Source organism: Budorcas taxicolor, chromosome 1 (assembly GCF_023091745.1).
Source record: "Budorcas taxicolor isolate Tak-1 chromosome 1, Takin1.1, whole genome shotgun sequence".
NCBI classification, from domain to species: domain Eukaryota; kingdom Metazoa; phylum Chordata; class Mammalia; order Artiodactyla; family Bovidae; genus Budorcas; species Budorcas taxicolor.
In genome coordinates this window covers 28,904,902-28,928,354 of record NC_068910.1, presented here as the reverse complement: position 1 = coordinate 28,928,354, position 23,453 = coordinate 28,904,902, and the positions used below count along the sequence as shown (strand labels likewise).

At 38.9% G+C, this 23,453-nt stretch overlaps 1 protein-coding gene across 1 annotated transcript in view; it reads right to left on the bottom strand.

The window, feature by feature from the left end:
* Positions 1-6,066: 6,066 nt before the first annotated feature.
* Positions 6,067-23,453, bottom strand: part of MITF (melanocyte inducing transcription factor) — a 229,850-nt gene continuing 212,463 nt past the window's right edge. Inside the window, exons 8-10 of the mRNA XM_052638090.1 lie at positions 19,803-19,878; positions 15,395-15,542; positions 6,067-9,647 (exon numbers count right to left, since the gene is read on the bottom strand). Coding sequence (XP_052494050.1) covers positions 9,246-9,647; positions 15,395-15,542; positions 19,803-19,878 — 626 coding nt within the window. The 3' untranslated portion in view covers positions 6,067-9,245. The remainder of the gene's footprint in view (positions 9,648-15,394; positions 15,543-19,802; positions 19,879-23,453) is intronic.

The window sequence follows — 23,453 nt, the reverse complement described above, 5'->3', positions numbered from 1 at the left end:
ACAGCAACAAAGACCTAGCGCAACCCAAAATAATAAATAAATAAAACACTGAAGAGAAATTTTGGCCAATTAGAGAGATTGGTTATCGAGAACCAATTCATAGGGGGCTTTTCTTCTTCCAAGAACTCATGTAAATAAAACACGGTAATGTACGTATAAGGGCTTCTTGGGTAGCTTAGCTGATAAAGAATCCACGAGCAATGTGGGTGACCTGGGTTCAATCCCTGGATTGGGAGGGCCCCCCTGGAGAAGGGAATGACAACCCACTCCAGTATTCTTGCCTGGAGAATTCCATGAACAGAGGAGCCCGGCAGGCTACAGTCCACCGGGTCACAAAGAGTTGGACACGACTGAAGCAACTTAGCACAGCACAGTACAAGTATTTCCACAATCCTAGCCAACAGATGATTTTAACCTATAACTTTTTTCCAACGTTACGTTTTTCGTTTTATTGGCAGTATTATGGCAAGACTTGCCAGTCCTGGTCTACTAGTCACAAATGATTATCTTATACACAAGTGACAGCAAATAAGTTCAAATTGATTTAAGGAGGGAAAGAGGAAGTTGAGGAGAGGGAGCAGAGAGGCAGGGGGTGAAGAGGGAAGGAGGAGAAGAGGAGGAAGGAAAAATAGAAGGAAATGGGGTGTTAAGAGAATACAAGTGGAGCTTACTTTATGTTAAGTGGTCAATACGCTCTTCTCTGAGGAGGTAAATTTTAATCTGAAATATAAATGATAAGGAGCCAATTATTGGGAAAGCAAACATTAATGGTCACAGGCAGAAAGGACATGTGAACAAGAGCCACAGGAGGACCACCTTTCAGCTCGCAGGGCTGCCCGTTTCCACTCGAGAGGGGCCGAGTCCACCTGACTCAGGCGGGAAGTATGCGGCCTGCCCACAGTGATTGGTCCAGGAATATGCCTACTGGCCTAATCAGGCCAAGGAGACTCTGGAAGGATGGAAATGCCTTTCCCAGGCTGGGTGATAAACAAGCAAGGGTGGTTTGGGACCACTGGTCATTTTGCGACCTCACAGAGGAAGTCTAGGTAAGAATGAAGGCCAAGAAAAGGGAGCAGAAGCCCGAAAGACAGAGGGCCCCTGACTCGGAGGTTTCATTTGCGCATCTGAAGTCACTACAGCAGTTTTTCTATATGAATCAGTAAAACCTCCCTTTCAGTTTAACCCAGTGGAGTTTGGCTTCCATCACACGTAACTGAAAGCAACATGACAATGCGGTGGGCTTTGGAAATGACAGAAGTTAAGAGTCCCTGTGTATTTAGAGGACTGTATACTTCATGAGTCCCCTGGACATCTTACTGAAAAGCTTGGATATCCATCTTGGGATAGCCATCTGGCAGAGGATTACGTGGTGGTGGTGGTTGGGGGCGGGGGACTGGAAAATCATTTATGAAAACCTAGCCACGGATGATGAAGAGGAGGGAGACACAGATATAGGAATCCAATACCTTCCTTCTCTCCCTGTCCCTCGTACTGTGGTTAAGGTAGAGGGGAGAAAAATCCTAAACTGATACACCTGGGAGTAGCAAGAGTTTGGAAAAGGTAGAGCTTGCCCAATCCTCTCCAAACGTACAGTGATGAGTATCTATTGTTCTGCCTGCCTGAAGTCTTCTCCGCCATATTTTTGGAGCCACATCACCATCTGGAATCTGGGTGAATCTCACCTCTCTTTCTCTTGGTTCACACAGTTTAGGTGCTGATCACTGAATCTACAGGAGTGGACCACATGACCCAGACCTGGCCATTTGGCATGTTCCACCCTTGAGCCATGGTGGTCACGCTCAAGTAGGCCTCTTCAGAACTAATACAGGGACTTGGCCTTAGCAACAGGGAAGAGGTGCTGGCTTTCAACTGGACCTTGGAACTACCAGGAGTCCTCATGGAGAAGATTCACCTGCAGAGAGGAGGGCAGAGTCCAGAAAACTATAGAGGGTCTTCCCTAGTAGTTAAGACACTGTGCTTTCCCTGCAGAGGCATGAATTCGATCCCTGGTCAGGGCACGAAGATCCTTCATGCCATACTGCACAGCTGAAAAATAGAGAACAAAAACAAAAAGCACAAAAAACTACAGAGAGGCAGAGAGAATGCCTTGTTTAAGCCCTTTAACTCTGGCACACAGGCAATTACAATCACCATTTAGACTTTTTGGTGATGTAAGCCAATAAATTCCTTTCCCATTGGATAGGAATTCCTCTGTTCACCATTTATCCCCAAGCAAAGAATAGAAACTGAACAATATGAGTGAAATAAATTTCCAATCTCATTTGTAAGGAGTGGAAAAGATGTGTTAATGTGTTTTCCCTCAGAGTTTGTAATACTGGGACTTCAGGTACCTGATGATTAGCGTAGATTTTCTGGGTTAGCCTACAACCAGTTAGTAATTGACATTCTGAGATTTAACCTACAAGATTTAGGGCTTCCCAGGTGGCCCCAGTGGTAAAGAACCTGCCAGCCAATGCAGGAGATGAGATGCAGGTTTGATCCCTGGTTCGGGAATCTCCCCTGGTGGAGGGCATGGCAACCCACTTCAGTATTCTTGTCTGTAGAATCCATGTACAGAGGAGCATGGTGGGCTATGGTCCCTAGGGTCTCAAAGAGTCGAACATGACTGAAGTGACTTAGCACACACGCACAGGATTTGCCTACATTAAAAAAAGGAATCATTCACAAGACTGTAAATTCTGAATTCTTGCTAACTTCCTTCCACCAAAAAACCAATGAGCAGGACCTAACGTTATAAACCAACTGCACTGTGACCAAGACCTCCACCCTCCTTCCCAAATTATCAGGTGTCTCTATTCAAAGGAGTAAGAAACATGCATTATAAAGGCCTTTTTTAAAAACCATTTATAGAAAGGGTACACTGAATATGAGCATAACCAGAATTTATATATTCACTAAAAATCAAAACACAAATTACTTTTTGAATCCAAGAATAATGACATCTGAATGGCAATAGATTCCTTAACCAGAATTTTATATTTTCATTGGAAATGAAAACCTAAGATAAAATGCTTACTCATGAATAATAATGTTTTAATGGCAGCATTTTCATCCTACACAATAAACAAATGTAAACACACTTACCTTAGGAAAACAGAAGAAATTTTCCTTATCAACTCCATATAATTTCTTCAAAATATCCAGAATTTTCCAAATGACATTCTTTGGAACTATTAACAAGTATTTTATACACACATACATACACACACACAGTCAGAAAGATTAGGAGCTATTACATACTATTCCAGTCCTGAAAACCCTCACGCACATTTTCATATTTCAGAATGTGAAAACTCTTGCAGTAGAAAACTATTGTAATTGGATTAACATGGTATTGCCCAAAGTGAACTTTCTGAAAATTAACTATATCTCCTAGTTAACTATATTTCCATTTTGCTTCCTACCCCCACCTCCAAACCCTTATTCCCCAAAGCAACTTTTGGAACAGCTTGTGGAATGAGTTCCATAAAGCAAAGTTTGGGAAACACTAGTTTACTGGCTTCTATCTACACAGATTTTGCTGTCTGAATAATATGTAAGGAACTTTGAGTGACAATTGCACCCATTTGGTTATAACTTTAGCTGACTCCATAATTAGAAATTTAAAATGCAAATTTTTCAAAAGCAAACTGCCTTTACCATTTAGACATGTTGCTGAGATTTATTTGGATTTGGGTACAGTCATTACTTTCCAGTGTATCTGGTAGAGGTAATAGGCTCCAAAGATCTATAAATATTGAACACAAATAAGATTAGCCATGTCTAAATTTCATATATAAACAAGTCTGACAATTTTAATATGGTAAATGTACTCTGTATTTGGTGGGATGGGGGAGGTATGTGCCTCTTGGGAAAACTGGGAATGGAATGGAAGCTTCTTCATTTATATTCTGCACAAGCTGTATGTGACAAAGATGCATGTTAGCATGGGTGAGGACACGAAACCATGGCTATTGGGCTTCAGAGGTGGCAGCAGAGAATTAAGACATCATTGCCATCTCTCTCTAAATATAATGAAAATCTAACTTTACAACACTCCTCTTAAATGAGCTTTCCTCATACTACTTGGCTATGCATTAAATCTTGGCATACACAAAAAAATAAAAACACAGTGGTTCTAAAGGTTCATTTATGTTGGCTGGATTAGCAAGATTAACTCCTCAGATGGTGTTCGAAAGAAGTCATCAAGTGTAAGTATAATTGAAAATAAAAACCTGAAAAACATTTACATACTGATAGACAAGTGAACAGATAGGATATAGACAAGATACCTTTCTTTAGATACGTAACACCTGGGTGTATCATAAAGGATTAAAAAAATAATTCTCTAAGGAATACAATAGAGATTCCAGTTTCAGCAAGGTAGATTTTCTGGAAATAGCATTTCTCAGAGCAGAGGCACATGTGCAGAGCAGAAAGGTTTAAAACAAGTTATATTTTTGGTCATTTGTGCTGAAGATGTTGTCACAACGTAGTAAACTGGATTTATTACCAGTGCTCTAAAATATTTTAATCCTGGATCCTAGAAACAATAATGTCCTCTTCTCCAAAGTAGCCTGTGGGTTCCATCACCTTGCCAATTCACACAAACATCGGCCATATACTAAAATATAGAGTTTCTCAAAATGTGCATGCTTCTGTTGACACATATGATGATTTGAGGTGACCCGGGAGTATTCTTCTATTTTAATAATGAAAGTGGTTATGATGATAATATACAAATAGCTATACATATTGAACATTTACCATGTGCTGCCAAGCAAAAATTCTAGCTCATTGATTTGAATACTCTTCACAAGACCACTTTGTGAAGTAGCTGCTTTTATTATTTCCAATGAACAGAAAGAAAATGGAGGCACAGAGAAGCTAAGTAAATTGCTCAAAATCACACAGCTGGAAATGGGCAGAGATAAGATTCCAAATGAGTCAATTTAGCTGAAGTCTATGCTTTGCCACTTCATGGATCAATCTACTTGCTTTTTAAGTCGGTTTGCTGAATAAAGATTTAAGAAAGGTAAGTCTTTGCATATGAAATACAATTATACAAGCTGTAGGCAAATGTCTGATGTTAAGATAACAATTTGGGGTGGGGAGGGGCGCGCAGAGCTAGAGATTGAGGATCCTTATAGATTGTGAAGTAAGTGTGTATGGACAGGTCAGAAATCTGGGTTAAAGTCCGGGTACAGGCTCCCTGAGGTGAAAAGCCCCAACTTTCACCTTACCTGCTTTCATTGTGGTCCAGAAAATTCTCTCATTCAGATAGGAAATCTTCCTACTTTACACGTTTTTTAAGACATCACACAATCACATGTCTATGGAAAATATAAATGATTCAACTAACTCTGAAAAAGAAAAGGCTCGATTATTGTATATTACAGTTTAAGGGGGAAAAGAAAAATCAAGCTTAAGAAAAAGCTGACAATCAAATTAGAAACGTTACGGGAAGTTTCTTGCTCATTTTCTCCAGAGGTTAAACCAGATGATTTTTTTTTAAAGGGCAGAAGTTTAAGGTCTAGCTAGGGAATAGAGACATGTTTTGTCTGACACTTCCCAATTCAAATTCAACATTTATCAAGTGATTATTAAGTACTTAAAAAAAAAAAGCCAGCCAGGAGCTGGCAACCTGGGTATACTAAGGTTTCATTATCACAAATTTGTATTTTAAAAACCTTTTTTGTAAATATGCAAGAGTTTCTCTGACAATTTCTCTCTTTGTAAAGCCACCTTTCACTGAAACATTTAAAATAAGCTCCTATATCTAAATGAATTCTTGGCATTTGGGACTTTAAAAACTCCCCAAATTCAGAGTGGGGGAAAAAACTGGATAATTACAGTTCATCTGAGTGCAAGTCATAAAGTAATCAAAAAGTAGTATCTTAGAGTGGTATTTAAAATAATTTTTTAAAAAGTACTTACCAGCATTTAAAAATTTTTCATGCAATTTGTTAATTATTAAGTCAGAAGAAATTGTGCACTATTTTTTTGATAAGGCAAACAATATTCAAAATTGGCATTAACCAAACACAACTGGCCACCACTATGTGAAAAACCAAATGCTTTAATGAGGCTATCAAGAACAACAGTTCAATTATTTCATTGGATACATTAATATTGATCCATAATATACAGTGCTATGGACCATACAGAAATTATTGCTGCATCCAACAGCAGGTGACTAGTATTAACATTACAGTACCAAGCGTCCGCAAGAGACAGTCATTTGTCATTTATTTTTTCAAGAAATAGGGTGTTTTTTTTAATATACTGTTATCAACATCAACTTTCCCCAGTGCATTTTTAAAAAATATTAATAAGTGCATTCCTTTGTGCTTTATTTTATATCTTTTAACTTCCTATGTATTTTATTTGTTCTTATTGCTTTAATATTTTAAAACAACCAGAAAGAACTCTGTCATCCTATGTATGACCAGGTTGGTTGTATGGTTTTTTTGGCAAAGTCAGAAGGTTTGGTATTTCCATTGCCATACTCAGAGGCAGGTGTACAAGTTTGGCATTTTGGTTACTCCATACGGAGGCCCAACCCCGAGGCACAATTGTGCACTCAGGGATGGGGGGAGTGGTGTGGACCATTCTCCTTGTCACAAACAGTGAGCCCAAACCACCACCTCTTGGCTTAGCTAGTCCCTAAAACATATGTGCACTCTATTTGGCAAAAAAGAAATAAATAAAACCACCCCCAAGGTTGCAGCATTCTCCTGAGCTTGCTCACCTGTCCCCTCCCAGAAACTGTTAAGAAGGGGATGGAGAAGGAGGCAATGGTGAGCTCAGGAGCTGCGAGTGTCAGGGCAGTGGTGCAACATGCCAGGCTTTCTTTCAACAAAGCTTTCTATAAGTTGGCTTAACCCTGGCCAAATTCCCTGGGCCATGGGTGAGTCAACCTTGCTCTATTTTTAAGAACTCTCACGATCAGCTAAGGAAAACTAGCATCATACCATTGCAATCTTTGACTTTTGCACCCAGCTCCCCTCCCCCCATATAAATATGAAGAGAAAAAATAGACAATGCTATGATTGTATCAATGAACACTATGGTACAATTAGCTGTTCATGCAGATTTGCATCACTATTCTAGGAAAAGAGCTATACAATTAAGAGGGGTTGAAAGAATGGGAACTAATTTTCCCTACCCTCTTAAGTCATAAAGCTATAAAACTGATAGCATCATCAATGTTTCCAAGGATTCTCATTGCCCAACGTGCATGGGAACTATGCAGTTGATTATTTTCATGTAAGCCATCCATTCATGTATCTGACAATCACTCCTTCCCCCTGAACCCTCCAATACCCATCACCAATTCACATTTGACATTTAAACTGTTTTTCTTAAAAAAAACAAAAACAAAAAACCCTCCTGAATAAGGTTTCCTGATGAAAGAAGTTGGCACTCTGTCACTAAAATATATTCCATATTAAAAATATCTGAAGGAAAACTGGAAGCTCTTCTATTGTCTACGTAGGCACCATGCTACACGTCCCTCTTGATTATAGATACCATCTTGAAACTTTCTCCTACATTACAGTTCAGTCAGTGCTAGAGACTACTGCTATATTTAAGGCACTTCATTCTGAATGGATATGCTTTATGCCACTTGCTATTCAATCGTAGGCTGCTACTGAGAAATTCCATTCAACAGCCTGCCTCTTAACACCATATGTCATCTGTATAAAACATCTAGGCCTGATAGAATATATGTAACACTACTGTTATTGCATAGGACTATACAAGTAGATAATGCACTGAAACTAACTTTACAACATTGCTGTTTGTTAAAACATTGTTATCAAGTAACAGTAATTGGCCAATACAGTATTTCTCTCTTTTAAAAAACATTCACGTTTGCTGAAATAAACCCCAATTTAAATTACCATAACAGGCATATTAACGCTATGGTTATCATTCTCCAAGAATATTGCTAGTTTTATATCACTAAAAATAAATATGTAAGTTGTTTCTCTTTTGAAAGCCAGTTTTAGCCTATTTATACTACACCTTAAATGTGTGGAAAAACAGTTCTGAGTGAGACTGTAATATACAAAATATTCACAAAGCTCTCTTTAAATGCAAGACCTTGCATAAAAGTTTTCTTTCATGTGTGTACAAAGAATGCGGAAAACCACTAGTGAGTTGTAAAAATATTGAAAACTTGCCATTTTAAGATGCATTTTCTTACAAATTAATACAAACATAATGAAAATAACAATGATAATAAAGAATCTGTACAAATCAAATGAACAGTAAAACATAATTTAAAAATAAAAATAGTAAAGCCAATTAGAAACGTGCCCAGTTTGGTTTTCTTATCAAAAGTGAATTTGAGAAAAAAAGAAAAAAAAAAAACAACTTTCAGTGCTCCTCAATATTATGCTTTGAGAGGACATTAATGATCATTGCAAAATAAAATTTACCTCATGAAAAACTGAATCACGTTCACTGATGAGGAAACCTGTCACAGAGCACAGAGTGACAAGCAAGACGAGACTCCATGTTTCAGAGCCTTGGCCTCTATCTCCTTTCAATTCAGTTGCACCTAAGGTACTGGTTGTTTTCTAACCAGACAATCCACATGAAAATGGCTGCATTTTTTTTTTTTCTTTTACAGAATACAGTATTTCTTCAAAGAATTTGCAGTATAAAGACTAAATGATGCTAAAAGGGTACTGTATCTTAAAGGCAGTACCAATGAATCAATACACTTACAAAATGGAAAAAGGTTAGTACGGATTCCTTTTTTCTTCTGTTTTTCCCCACCCCTCTCCTCTCCGTCTCGCTCTCTCTCCCTTTCACTCTCTCTCTTGTTTGGTTGCTTTACAATCTTTCAATTAAACTTTACATTTCATTTCCAAGGAAGTTGCAGGCATACAGATAGCAAACCAAGTTTCCCCTGAATAAAAACGGACAGAAATTTTTCTGACGCCAAAATCCTCTTGCTCTGAAAGCTAAAGTCTGGGTGTATTCAGTTCACAGATACTGTACATGACCGTACAATACTTCGGAGGCATTTGTAGTTGTAAAATAGAATATACAAGTCTGTTTCACAAAATTCTAAAAATAAAATATATCCTGGGCTATTGATAAAGCATGAAAAAAAAATTTTTTTTTCATATTAAAAGAAAATAATCAAGAAAACCCCTTTCAGGTAAATTATTAAATCTGCTGATCAAGAAAGGAAGCAGTCTGTGAGAAAGCAGAGCAGGGAGAATTTGCTAGCAAGCGTGTTCGGTTTCTTCCATGCTCATACTGCTCCTTCGGCTGCTGGTTTTGGATGCTCCGGGGGACACTGAGGAAAGAAGTGGATCAGTTATGCCAACAGGAGAAAGGGTATCGTCCATGAGGATGTCTTCCAGTTTCGACCCCATTTTCGCAGGGATGCTGTAGGCCTGGCTGCTCTCGGTCCCAGCTCCGAGGCTGTTGTTGAAGGTGATGGTGCCGTCTGTGAGATCCAGGGTTGTTGTACACGTGAGGTCTGCGTGATGCTGGAGGAGGTCTTGGTTGCAGTTCTCAAGAGCAGGTTCCTGCTTGATGATCCGACTCACCAGATCTGGAGAGCAGAGACCCGTGGATGGGATAAGGGAAAGTCCGTGAGCTCGAGCCTGCATTTCAAGTTCCTAAAAGGGCAACAGAAGTCAGACACTTAACAAGGTGGTGCACAGGGGATTTTAGGACAGTGAATATTGAACGTGATATTATAATGATGGTTATCTGTCACTATGCATTTGTCCAAACTCAAAGGATGTGCATCGCTAACAGTCAATCCTTAGGTCAAGTAGTGATAATGGCGTGTCAGTGTAGACTCATCCACTGTTAGAATGTCTCACTCTGGTGGGGGGTATTAATATCAGGGGAAGCTACATATATGCAGGAGTAGGAGTATATAAGAACTATCTACAACTTTAGGTCATATTTGCTCTGAACCTAAAATTGTTATAAAAAGTAAAGTATTTTTTTTAATCCTATACTTGGAAGACAATAAATTATTAAAATAAACATTTTTTTGCTATTTCAATTAATAAGTATCATTTTTTTTTAAAGTACAGTGTATCACTGGTAATGTATAAAATGATTTTTGAGGTGGTATATGGATTTTATTATATATTAGGTAGGACAGTCTCTCATACATGTTAATGTTCACAGTGAAGATAAGTCAAAAAATATAAAAGCAAAATGTCAAAATGTGAGCTGATTAAAGGAAAATATTCAGTAAATAATATAGTCCCACAGTCCCTAAACTGTGCAGAGATATCCGTGGGTACTACAATAAACTCCCGGGATATTGGGACTATTTTAAAGTTTCAAGGGAAATGCACCTTACTGTGAGAATGATCAAACTCAATATAGTTTCACAGTGCCAGTATGAGATTGTGCTACACTCTTTCCATCATATCGTATCAACCCGGAGTCAGGTCTCAGATGGTTACTGTGACTCAAAAAGAAAACAAACAAAAAACCCAAGTCCTGCCTGAAAATAAATGGGGAATGGGAAAGAGGGTAACAGTGTCCAAAATGACTCCAAGGCTGGAGAAGCGTGCCCCAAGAGGCACACACATCTCACTGGTAGTAACATGGTTATTTAAAAAAAAAATGAAAATATGATTTTTCTTTCAATTTATACATTTGTCTTCGGAAATGGTTACTAAATTGTTAAGACCTAACAAGGAAATGGTAAGTATTTCTTTGGCTTAAGGTGCAATGAAAAGGTTACTGTGATACTAAGGGCACAGGGAACAAATAAAGATTGGATAATAATAGCAGAAGTTATGACAGTGCCATACGACTAACTAAAGTCATATCATTTAACCCATCTCATCAAGGCAAAGGGAGTTATTTTGTTTTAATTCCACAAGAAAGTTCTTACGTGTAAGAGGAACAATCTCTTCCTACAACTTTTTCACATCCTTCCTGCTATAGACTGAATTGTGTCCCCTCCCCAAAATGACTGGAGAAGAAAATGGCAACCCACTGCAGTATTCCTGCCTGGAAAATCCAATGGACAGAGGAGTCTGGTGGGCTCAGGGGGTCATAGTCCATGAGGTCGAAAAAGAGTCGGACATGACTTAGTGACTAAAAAACAATCACCCTCAAGTCATACGCTGAAATCCTAATCTCCAGTAACTCAGAATGTGACAGTACGTGGAGATAGTGTCTTTTAAGAGGTGATTAAGTTAAAATGAGATCCTTAGGGTGGGTCCTCATCATGAGGCACTGCAAGGAAACAGAGACACAAATAGGGAAAGCCTTTCAAACAAGCTCCTTCCTGTCTCCCTTCCTGAGTATCCTTAAGTGAAAGTCCCTCAGTCGTGTCCGACTCTTTGCGACCCCGTGGACTATATAGTCCATGGGATTCTCCAGGCCAGAATACTGGAGTGGGTAGCCTTTCCCTTCTCCAGGGGATCTTCCCAACCCAGGAATCGAATCCAGGTCTTCCATATGGCAGGCAGATTCTTCACCAGGTGAGCCACAAGGGAAGCCCAAGATACAAGAGTATCCTTAGATCCTCCATAAAATGAACCGTATAGACAACTGACCCCAAAGAACATTTGGTCCTATGTGCCAATGCTATCTTCCTATGTTTTATGATACAATAAAAATAATAGACTATATATCTGAAGCAAGACACCTTGCATCAGGAGAGAAGGCAAAGGACACAACAGGTCAAACCTCTCAACCTTTGCCCACGAGCCTAGAAACACATGTCATGTTCAGCCTGTATGAAAGGCTGTCTGATCTCCAAGGACATTCTCTAGATTCAGTACAAGTGAGAGACGGGAGTCTGAGATGTCACAACACTATCTGCATATTCCTTCATGTGATTTCCCGACACACAAGTGTCCCTGGGCATCATTTGAAAACCATGGGCTGTTTAATAATAAAATTCCAGTCCCAGTGATATTAAGGCTTCATGGTCTTTCTTCTATGAACATTTTTGCATGCATCACTTAGGGTGAAAATGAAAGGAATCCCTTAGGCTCAAGCTGATCACATGCACTACCGTAAATCTACACCCACATGATGAAAGCAGTGCCCGCACACTTGTAGTATGTCTTAAAAAAAAAAAGTTGAATGAATAGAGGCACACGTCTGATTCTAATCTTTTGTTGTTTAATTAAAAATGTTTACCAGCCAATTAAACTTTTACTTAGATTGTTAAATAGTGTGACAAGTCTCATCTAGAAAATTCAGGTTCACTGCATGACAGAGCTTTCCTAATTAATAATGCTTTCCATGATACACAGAAGTTCTAAAGGCTGCTTCACTGGCACTGCGAGAAACCCAAGACATAGTCACCATGCAATTTCCAATTCATATTTTTCACAGGATTTGTATTTCACATGAATGGATATATTTGGAACCCAAGTGACTAAACAACCACAATAAAGCACCTGGGCACAACCTTTCACCAACCAATCAACATGTAACTAACTTCATTTTATATGTGTTTCTGTTTAAAGATATCTTGTTTACAATAATATCATTGATTTGTTAAACCTAGCCTCTCTTTCAGAACAGTTATTGTATGTTAATATTTGTATTGAGATGCAGATGGTGACTGCAGCCATGAAATCGAAAGACAAAAAGTAAGAAAAGTAATGACCTTGGAAGAAAAGTAATGACCAACCTAGATAGCATATTAAAAAGCAGAGACATTACTTTGCCAACAACAGTCCATCTAGTCAAGGCTGTGGTTTTTCCAGTGGTCATGTATGGATGTGAGAGTTGGACTATAAAGAAAGCTGAGCGCCAAAGAAGTGATGCTTTTGAACTGTGGTTTTGGAGAAGACTCTTGACAGTCCCTTGGACTGCAAGGAGATCCAACCAGTCAATCCCAAAGGAAATCAGTCCTGAATATTCACTGGAAGGACTGATGCTGAAGCTGAAACTCCAATATTTTGGCCACCTGATGTGAAGAACTGACTCATTGGAAAAGACCCTGATGCTGGGAAAGATTAAAGGTGGAAGGAGAAGGGGATGACAGAGGATGAGATGGCTGGATGGCATCACTGACTCAATGGACATGAGTTTGAGTAAACTCCGGGAATTGGTGATGGACAGGGAGGCCTGGCGTCCTACAGTCCTTGTGATCACAAAGAGTCAGACACGACTGAGCAACTGAACTGAACTGAATACTTGTATAAAGAAATAACACATTAGTATGAGTTGCTTTTGAAAATAGGTATATATACAAAGTATAAGAAACCAAAAGACCTCTGGCTAATTACATAAAGCAAGCAGCAAAAGCCAAAAAAGGGAAGAGGGTAAAGGGGATTTCCAAATGACATATAACCTCTGTTTCACTACCAAGATTCTAAATGCTCTTCCAAGAAGAAAACCATCTTCTGCATCTCTGATCCGGGACTGAAGATTACTGCAGTGAAACAAGAGATGTGACATCTAGAAATGTTGACAGTGTTGTGGGGCATTAACAAGATCTGAGATCATAAGTAATCTGCTCTGTTAAGTAAATGTAATGTCGGGGTATAAACATCACTAGATAGCCTTTCAAGTGCCATACTCTGCATTGCTATTCCACAATTATTTGCACTGGAAACATGAAATTAAAAAAAAAAATAAAGAAACCATTGGTATATGGCAAAACTGGGTATAAGTAGGTACATCTACTCAAGAAGAAGATAAAATGTCATTAACCCTTATTCATTGGTTGTGTTCAAAGTGAGCAAGTAAAGTAAAAAGACTCTTGCCAACTCCTTTAATCATAAGCAAAAAGTCAGTTTTTCTTTCTCCAAGATAGTTTGAAAGGAAGTTGCATCTTTATATTTAGCATGAAGAGCCAAATGACAAAAAACCATTAGGAGCTGATATGCAAGGGGTCCCTCATCTCATGCTTACATTGGTATGTATGCTCCCTCAATGGAATGACATAAGAAGTCCAAGTATTATTAAAATCACTTTTCTCCCTTTAAGAGCAAGTCAAAGATACATATGGAAAACTTCATTATCTGGAACAATTTCTAAAATTTATATCCTGATGATAAGATTTTCAAGGTGTCCTCAGGTTCCCTATAAACATGAGCTTGACCATGGATTGCGCCTCCTTCAATACTAAGACACCTTTGTACTTAACAACTACTGTGAGTTGTCATGATTTGCAGTAGTTATAGCTACGGAGTAAAATCTGTGCCCTCGCCCCCACCAAATTCATATGGTGAAACAATTCCCAATAGGATGGTATTTAGAGACAGGGTTCTGGGAGGTGATTAGATCACAAGCAGGGGCGCTTCATGAATGGGATGAGGCCCTTATAAAAGAGAGATCCTGCAACACTTTTGTAGTGTGAAGTAATACCAAGAAGGCAGCTATCTATGAACTAAGAAGCAGGACCTCAATCCCACAATGAAACAGCCAGCATCAGATTTCCCAGCCTCTAGAACTGTGAAAAATAAATGTTTGATGTGTAAACCTCTCAGTCTATGGTGCTTTTTATCACATGAGCATGATTGGTCAAAGACAGTTACGTACTACAGAGCTGCTATGAACACTGAATTAGTGAACGCTGAACCACTGCTCCTGGTGAAAACAGGATTACTTTCCTGCAAGCATCTGAACATGAGCTCCCCCAGTGGTTCAATGGTAAAGAATCCGCCTGCCAAAGTTTGATTCCTGGATCTGGAAGATCTGCTGGTGTAGGAAACGGCAACCTACTCCAGTATTGTTGCCTGGGAAATCCCATGGACAGAGGAGCCTGACAGGCTACAGTCCATAGGGTCGCAAAGAAGAGTCAGATGCGACTTAGTGACTAAACAACTACGGTAAAGCATCCGGGCACAACATTTCACCAACTAATCAACATGTAACTTTATGTGTCTGTTTAAAGACAACTTGTTTACAACATATCACTGACTCATTAATATTAAACTCAAGGCCAAGAGGACCACAACTCATGCCTGAATGAAACGTATCTCCATAAAGCACATCACAGCCTTGCTGTGCTCAGAAAGATGAGACAGCACTTCAGGGCCATGCTCACCGGCCACTTTAAATAGCGAATCACCCCAAAACCCCACAAAATTTGAACGACAGGACACTGAAAACACAGCAAAAAGGACACCTGTTTATAGTATGAACTGAAAGAAGAAGATAGAGCATTGTTCAACCTTAACTCGAAATAAACACACCAGCTAAGCCACATCTGCCACTCTGCATGTCTGTGAATGAGCATGTAAGTACCACAAGAGTCGATTTGGGGGTTTCAAATAACTGTTTTGCACGGAAACAAAAGCACAAAATAGAATCCACAAATAATGAGCACAGACGGTCTCACGTAAGTCAGGCCCCTTATGGCTCATTACACCCCCTCTTCTCCATCTCCAGTCACCTCCACCCTGCGCACGCCGGGTACCTGTATTCTGAGTAACAAGTGCCGGTTGGCGTGCTCCAGCTTCTTCTGTCTGTTTTCAAGCTCTTTCGCACGTTGCTGTTCCCGTTGCAACTTTCGGATGTAGTCCACGGAAGCTTTTAAAATGGTTCCCTTGTTCCAGCGCATGTCTCTGGAATGAAAATGGAAGGAAACAGAGTTTTAGTGTTGGATGCTCCATGAAAATTCAATACTCTCAGCATTCAGTTTCTCAAGATGAAATAACAATTACAAGCTGAGAATCACTGTCATTGACTGAGTGCTAGTTATGTGGTGGACACAGTCTACTCACATCTTCTACTTTATCTTACTTCAACCAGACAGGTGCCTGGCGAAGGAGGGCCACTAGGCATGTGCTGAATCAGAGATGATTCAAATAGCCTTCCATTCCAGAGCTACATGAAGGCAGAGTCAGGACTTAAATTTAGGTCTGTTGATGACAAAGTCAATATTCTTAAACACTATATTCAATAGCTATAGCTTTCTAGGATTATAAAATTAAAACAGAGTAATAAACAGTTAAAAAAAAATTCTGTGAGATCCCACTACTTAATTGTATGCATCATAAAAGTGGCATCCTTGGGTTTTATCACGAATATTCATAGGCCGGTTATAAATTCTCTCCGTCTCCATGTCCTCATCAATAAAATGGTGATGCTATGCTTCTGTGAGCAGCCCCATAGGTATGTTGCTAGAATCAAAGTAGACCCCTTATATGAGTATGCTGAAAAAAGTCTAGCATACAGTTCCAACAACGGAGCAGGCACTGTGCTAGGATTCAACATCGTAATTACCACAGCTACCTTTAAATAGCATTTGCTGCCTGACAGGTACTTTTTAAAGTGGTTTTCTGCTCATTTAATCATAACAACCTCAATTGGTAGACATTAATATCATCCCCATTTTATAGACTGAAAAACAGAGGCACAGACAGGTTAAATAATTTGCTCTAAGTATACAGCTAGGAAATGGTTGAGCCAGGAAGCCTGGAGAATCTGGTGCCAGACTCCATCCCCTAAACCACCTTCCTCTCAAGAGACTGAATCCTCAAATCAACTAGACTAGATAGAAATAGTCTGCTCCCCACCCTCCTTTTTTTTTAACAGGTAAGAAAAATGGAATACTTGGGGAAAATTTCCTCCCCAAGTCACACATCTAACAGGTTTTCTAATTCAAACACAGGAAGCCTGAGCTTGGTGCCTTTGGGTTTTTAAACACTATCGTTCTAATGCATTCCTATATAAGAACATTAAAAAAGCCATTAAGGTGTAGGTAAGGTTGGTGGTTTAGTAGCTAAGTCATGTCTGACTTTTGCGACCCCTTGGACTGTAGCCTGCCAGGCTCATCTGTCACTGGAATTTTCTAGGCAAGAATACTGGAATAGGTTGCCATTTCCTTTTCCAGGGGATCTTCCTGACCCAGGGATAGAACTCATCTCCTGCACTGTAGGCAGATTCTTACCAACTGAGCCACCAGGGAAGATGTAGGTAAAAGTGAGTTGAAAAACTTAAGAGTGCCCCAGAAAAATCATTAAGAATAAAATTATAACTAAACAGTGATATTTCTATATGCTTTAAATTAACCTGAGCTCTTTTATAGAAAATATCCATGATAATAATGACAATGGTAAAGCCAAAAACAATTTTATGTATGGAAAACCTCCTGTGCCATAATCTAAAGCTGCTAAAAGCAGATTGGAAGTATCAGCTGGGACATGTGAATGGTGGTGGTTTAGTTGCTAAGTCATGTCTGACTCTTGCAATCCCATGGACTGCAGCCTGCCAGGCTCTTTGTCCATGTGATTCTCCAGGTGAGAATACTGGAGTGGGTTACCATTTCTTTCTCTAGAGGATTTTCCTGACCCAGCAATCGAACCCAGGTATCCTGCATTGCAGGCAGATTCTTTATCAACTGAGCTATAAGGGACACCCCATAATCTATAGCTGATCAAAGATCAGAAGTATCAGCTGGGATGTGTGAATGGAGGAACATTAAAACAAGCCACCAAGTAACTGATCCTCACATGGCTTAGATGGAGAACAAAACAGAAGCTCTCCCATGAGATGCTGAGTTACAGCCCCTGGAGAACTCCCTGGGGCTGATCTCTGGGGTCTGGGCACCAAAAATGGCAACCCAGGGAGGTGTCCTGAGATGCTAAGAGTGAGCACAAAGCCAACCTGTTCAAGGCTTAAAGGAAAACAACAGACCTGCCTCAGCAGCCAGAGAGAAATAAAATTATACTGAAAGATGCCTTCACTAGGCCAATAAGGTGAGAAACCCGTAATTAAACAAGAAAGCAGATACTCTGGTTTTAAGAGGTGATGACTCTAATCACTTGGGCTTCCCTGGTGGCTCATCTGGTAAAGAATCCGCCTGCAATGCAGGAGACCTGGGTTTAATCCCTGGGTTGGGAAGATCCCCTGGAGGAGGGCATGGCAACCTAATCCAGTATTCTTGCCTGGAGAATCCCTATGGACAGAGGAGCCTGGCAGGCTAAAGTCCATGGTGTCGCAAAGAGTCAGAACGACTGAGTGACTAAGCACAGAATTAAAATCACTTACCTTGGGTTTCACTTCCTTGTGAGACCCAATTAATTAATTATGCTTTGGAGTTTTCTTTTTTTTTTTTTTTGCAATGAGAGCAATCCTTTTTTTTTTTTCTCACACAAGGCAGACCTAGTCTAGGGTAGGAGAGGGTGTGGGGCTGTGATCAGCTTGACTATGTCTCTATAGCAGCCCCAAGGTCTGTGACAGAAACCTGGCTTAGGACAGAACAGATGCAGTCTGCTGTATCTTAAAACAATGCCTACAATTTAGAAAGATGGCAATGACGACCCTGGATGCAAGACAGGAAAAAGACGCAGCTGTCTATAACGGACTTTTGGACTCAGAGGGAGAGGGAGAGGGTGGGATGATATGGGAGAATGGCATTCTATCATGTATACTATCATGTAAGAATTGAATCGCTAGTCTATGTCTGACGCAGGATACAGCATGCTTGGGGCTGGTGCATGGGGATGACCCACAGAGATGTTATGGGGAGGGAGGTGGGAGGGGGGTTCATGTTTGGGAACACATGTAAGAATTAAAGATTTTAAAATTAAAAAAAAATAATAATAATAATAAAAAAAAAAAATTAAAAAAAAAAAAAAAAAAAAAAAAAAATAAAGATTGTTATCAGTTCAGATTATAAACACATAAGTATTCTAATACAATAAAGAAGATATGCAAATAGAGGCTTTCACTGCAGCCCCATAATTTCATAATATGTAGCTAAAGAGATCCATCTGCTGCAGTTTAAAAGAATATGCTAAAAAGTGAAAGCTGATAAAGAACAGGAAAATGGGAATTCAATTTCAACTATCATGCAAGACTGACTATAGGAAATGAAGGTCACAGCCCCTTCGTAGGATGCATTTGTGCTGCAGAACTGAGAATTTGAATGTTTTGAGTTTCAAAACGGCTTTCCTTGAAACCTCGGAAAGTGAAATGTTGATGATGGAGACTTTGCTTGAACATTCATCAAAACCACCTTAGAATGGGCAATGGTTTTATTTTGTCACCAATTCTCTGACAATAATGTGAATAGCAAATTTAATAAGCCTTGCATGAATAATGCTTGATTTCATCTTTACATTTTATTAGGTAGCTAAAAGGTCATATTCAGAGGCTAATTTCATAGAATGCCTGTGGGAGCCATTAAAATGTATACATCTTCGAGCCCTTTACTTCAAATGGGCCAATTTCTAATGGATAAAAATTGTGTATTTGTTGTCCTATTTGCTGACATTGCTGGTAGGAAAATTATCTTTACAACCGTTATCTCTGAAAGAGTGCATTAGAGACTGGAAGTTGAAATCCAAATTAGCTGACCGATGCTTATAAGAGGATTAAAAATTTCTTTTTTTCCCCTTGATTGGTAAAACAAACAAAGGGCATATAATTTGGGGGGGTGGGGAACTGACTTTTTATCTACTGAAGATTGTTAAACTTGAAATCTCCAATATCAGCTCTCAGTGCCTATATTGTATGAGCTTAAAAGCAAATAAATAGCCAACAAATCCTGCTTTATCACCTACTGAAGTCTCTGTCCAGTCTGAACTGATAAAATAACTTTTTTAGTAGTTCAGTGTTTGTCAAAGATTCTCAGATTTCAGGAAGCCACCTTCCCACCTCCAAAGCTGAACAGCTCATGTCCAATAATCTTTTTGAACAACTCAGTTCAGGTCTCTTGAGATTTTAGTTTGATAAACCAACCAAAAGAAAGGAGCAGGTGGTATGCATAAATGAAACCAAAGGAAGAAGGGATACTTCTTTAGTTTTATCTGCACACTTTTTGCAACATATGAAAAAACATTAAGGTATGAAAAAATATATGATGCAATTGTACTCACGGATCATTTGACTTGGGAATCAAAGTACCTAGTTCCTTAATGCGGTCATTTATGTTAAATCTTCTTCTTCGTTCAACTTCAAAAAAAGAGCACAGGAAAGGGCTATTAGTAATGGTGCCATATACGCATTTAGCACATCTCATTAAAGGCATGTGTGTATTATCTCTGCTTGGTTGGGACAATGAAAACCTGAATCTATATTTCCCAGTTACTTTCCTGTTTTTGGTACTGAGGTTAAAGCCCTTTAAAAGATGAGCTACCTTGGTACAGAACTGTATCATTTATGAAGCCCTGAGATTATAATTTCTCATTTGACCCTAGTAACTCCTGAAATTAGAGCTACCATCCTTAGTTACAAATGACAAAACTACCTAGGTGATATCAGAGAGCTGATGAGGACACAATAGGTGGAGAATAGCCAGTATTTGACCCTGAGCCTCCAGACCAGGGGCAGCAAGTTTTCTGCAAAGATAGTGAGCTCTCTGTAGGCCTAACAGCAAAAATAAGCATATAATTAAGTACCTACACAGCAAAAGAGAAAACAGATTTCCATAAATTTTGTGTTGACAAAATTCAAAATGTACTAATATTAACTGAACACGATTTTCGATGATGCAAGTTTACTGAAAAGAATCACTGGATATTGAAACTTGTATTTTATATAATTTTCACATATCATAAAAAATTATTCTTCGGGAATTTTAAACCATTTAAAAATGTAAAAAAACATTCTCAGACTATAGGCCATACAAAAACCTTTCCTCCAGTCCAGGAATACCCAACAGAAACATAATGCAAGTTTCACGTGTAGTTTTTAGTTTTCTAGCAGTCTCATTAAATGAGTAAAAACAAAGAAGTGAAATCTGCTTTAATATTTTTATTAAACTCACTATATCAAAAGCATTATAATATCAACATGTGGACTATATAAAAATTTATAAATATTTAACATCCTTTTATTTGTACTAACTTTTCAAAATCCAGTGTGCATTTTATACTCGCAGCAAATCACAGTTTGAATTAGGCACATTTCAAATGCTCAACAGGCAGACATGTCCATTGGCTACAATAATGAATAAAATCATCCTAGAAGTCAAGCATCTTCAACTATACTATGTATCCTAACAGCATTCTTTTATAAATCCAGTTGTATGTTGAACTGAATAATCATCTTCTTGGGGGAAGGGGGGTGAAACAGTAGGCATATGACTTAATAAATGTTTTAAATTCACCTAGTCTGAAAAGAAATTCCAAATAACTTAAAGTCTAATAAACTGGATTAAAGGTATTAATATTTTACTTTGCATATACAAAATCTAATATATATTTATATTTGACTCACTAACATTCTGCATGCTCAATAAATAGTATTATTCACTACTTTCTCAATGCATATTATATTTTTTTCTTAGCTGAGTGATTATTTCTAAGATTAAATCAGTTATGCATAACACAGTCTTATCATCAGACTTTTATAAAATAGAAACAGTTAGGGATAATCACTGGCTCTGAAGAAGAAAGTTTTGGACCTCTGATCTAGCTAACTTCTTCCAAAACTCTGAAGCATGACATGTTTTCTTTTTCCAAGCATATAATATTCATAAAAAATCAAACATTACTGAAATACATAAAATGAAATAAAAGTCTCTAATGAGCCTGATACCACCACTGTAAAATTTGTTACATATCCTTGGTGATTATTTTTATGTTCTAAGAAAAGCACACACGTGGCCTAGGGGTGCACCTAGGAAACAGATGTTGGGGCTCTTCTTAATCTACATTCAATTCCTGGTAACCTCATTTACTATTATGGTTTTGAATACCACATATACAATGATGACTATCGTATCTGCAGCCCAAACATCTCTCTGGAACTCTAGACTCACAAATCTACTACTAGAGATTTATGAAGGTCGTATGGAAGTCCTCCATATAAAGGTCCAGTGGGCAGCCCTGACACTCCAGACTTCAGCCCCTGATCTTCCTTTTTTCACTAAGCTTCACCCCGGGGCTTTCTTACCTCACTGTAACTCCATCTTTCCAGTTGCTTAGGGCAGAAACTTAGAATCAATTCTGTAGCTCTATTTCTTCCACATCCTATATTCAATCCATCATCAAAATCTGCTGGCTCTATCTTTGAAATATTTCCAGAAGTTGTCCACTTCAAATCTCTGCTGCTGCCTGATAGAAACCATCAGCATCTCTTGCCTGGATTATTGCAGTCCTCCCAAGTGGTACTTCTGCTTCACCCATGCTCTTCATTCCCTACCCCCATTAGTCTATCTACAATGTATAAGCTGTGAAAACATGAGTCAGAGCTTGTTTTTTTTTTTGTTTTTTCTTTTTCAGAACTTGTTAATCTCTTGCTGAAAACTCTTCAATCGCTTGCCCTTGAGGTGTCCTACAGGATCTGGGAGTTCCCATCCCTCTGATCTCATTTCTCTTCCTCTCCTCTGATCACATTTTATTGTGGCTCGTCTGTGTTCCTCCTATCCTCAGCTTCATGAGCTTCTTGCTCTTCCTCAACCAAATCAGACACACTCCCCACTTTAGGACCTCATATTGCTGTCCCCCCTGCCTGGAACACTCTTCCCCCAGATACCTGAATGGCTCTGCCCTCACCCTCCTCCAGTAGTGACTCAAATTTACCTATGAGCCCTCCCTGACTGCCTATTTAGAAGGGACCCACCTCCTCCCGTACCCATCCCAACACTCTACTCCCCTCTCTGCACTCTGCCTCCTCATAGGACTTTCTGACATCTAACATCTATATATTTCATTCATTCATTTAATCATAGACCTGTCTACCATCTAACATTTGCCTGTTTCTATTTATTTATATATGCTTAGTCATTGATGCCTTCCAAGTACCCATATGAGCCTAGCACGCACTAGGCCTCCAACAACCATGAACCGAATAAAGTATAACATCACTAAAGCAGAATTACACGAAAACCCATTCTGCATCTATCTTTTCTCACTTAACAGTGTATTGTTGATACATATTATCATCAACATTTGTATGTACTACATTTTATTTTTAATTCAGTACCTTCCCCCTCAACTATGTTTTTACTATAAAAGTGATATCAGCTTGAAAAAAATGGCAAAACATGCAAAAGTGTGTAAAGAAAAAAAGTAAGAAACAACTCTGCACACCATCCAACATCTATATGCCTGAGGAAATTGCCAGTGACAAGGCTGACTCCTAGATCTTCTACACGCACACACAGTGTGTTCCTTTTACATAATGGGATCCTATACATATCATTGTGCCGTTTGCTCTCCTCATTCAGTAATTCGTTGCAGACAGATGAAACAGACCAACACCATTCTTCTTAAGAGCCACTGAGTCTCCTTTATAAGGATATACCATAATTTATTTTTTTACAAATCCGCTACTGATAAATATTTTGACTATTTCCAATGTCTTTCTTTTTCAAAGGTATAACGACTACTTTTGCTAGTGGTCGCATGTACTTTTTATTCCCCTCACATTACTTAGCCTATGCTGAAAACACCGTCTGCATGAATCTGTTTGCTCAACCATTCTGTTTGCCCCTGACTTACATGTAAGCTTCTCAGGACAGGGGACAAATCTGTCTGTCTGGTTCACCTCTGTAGAAAAGTGTCTTATACATAATGGGGCTC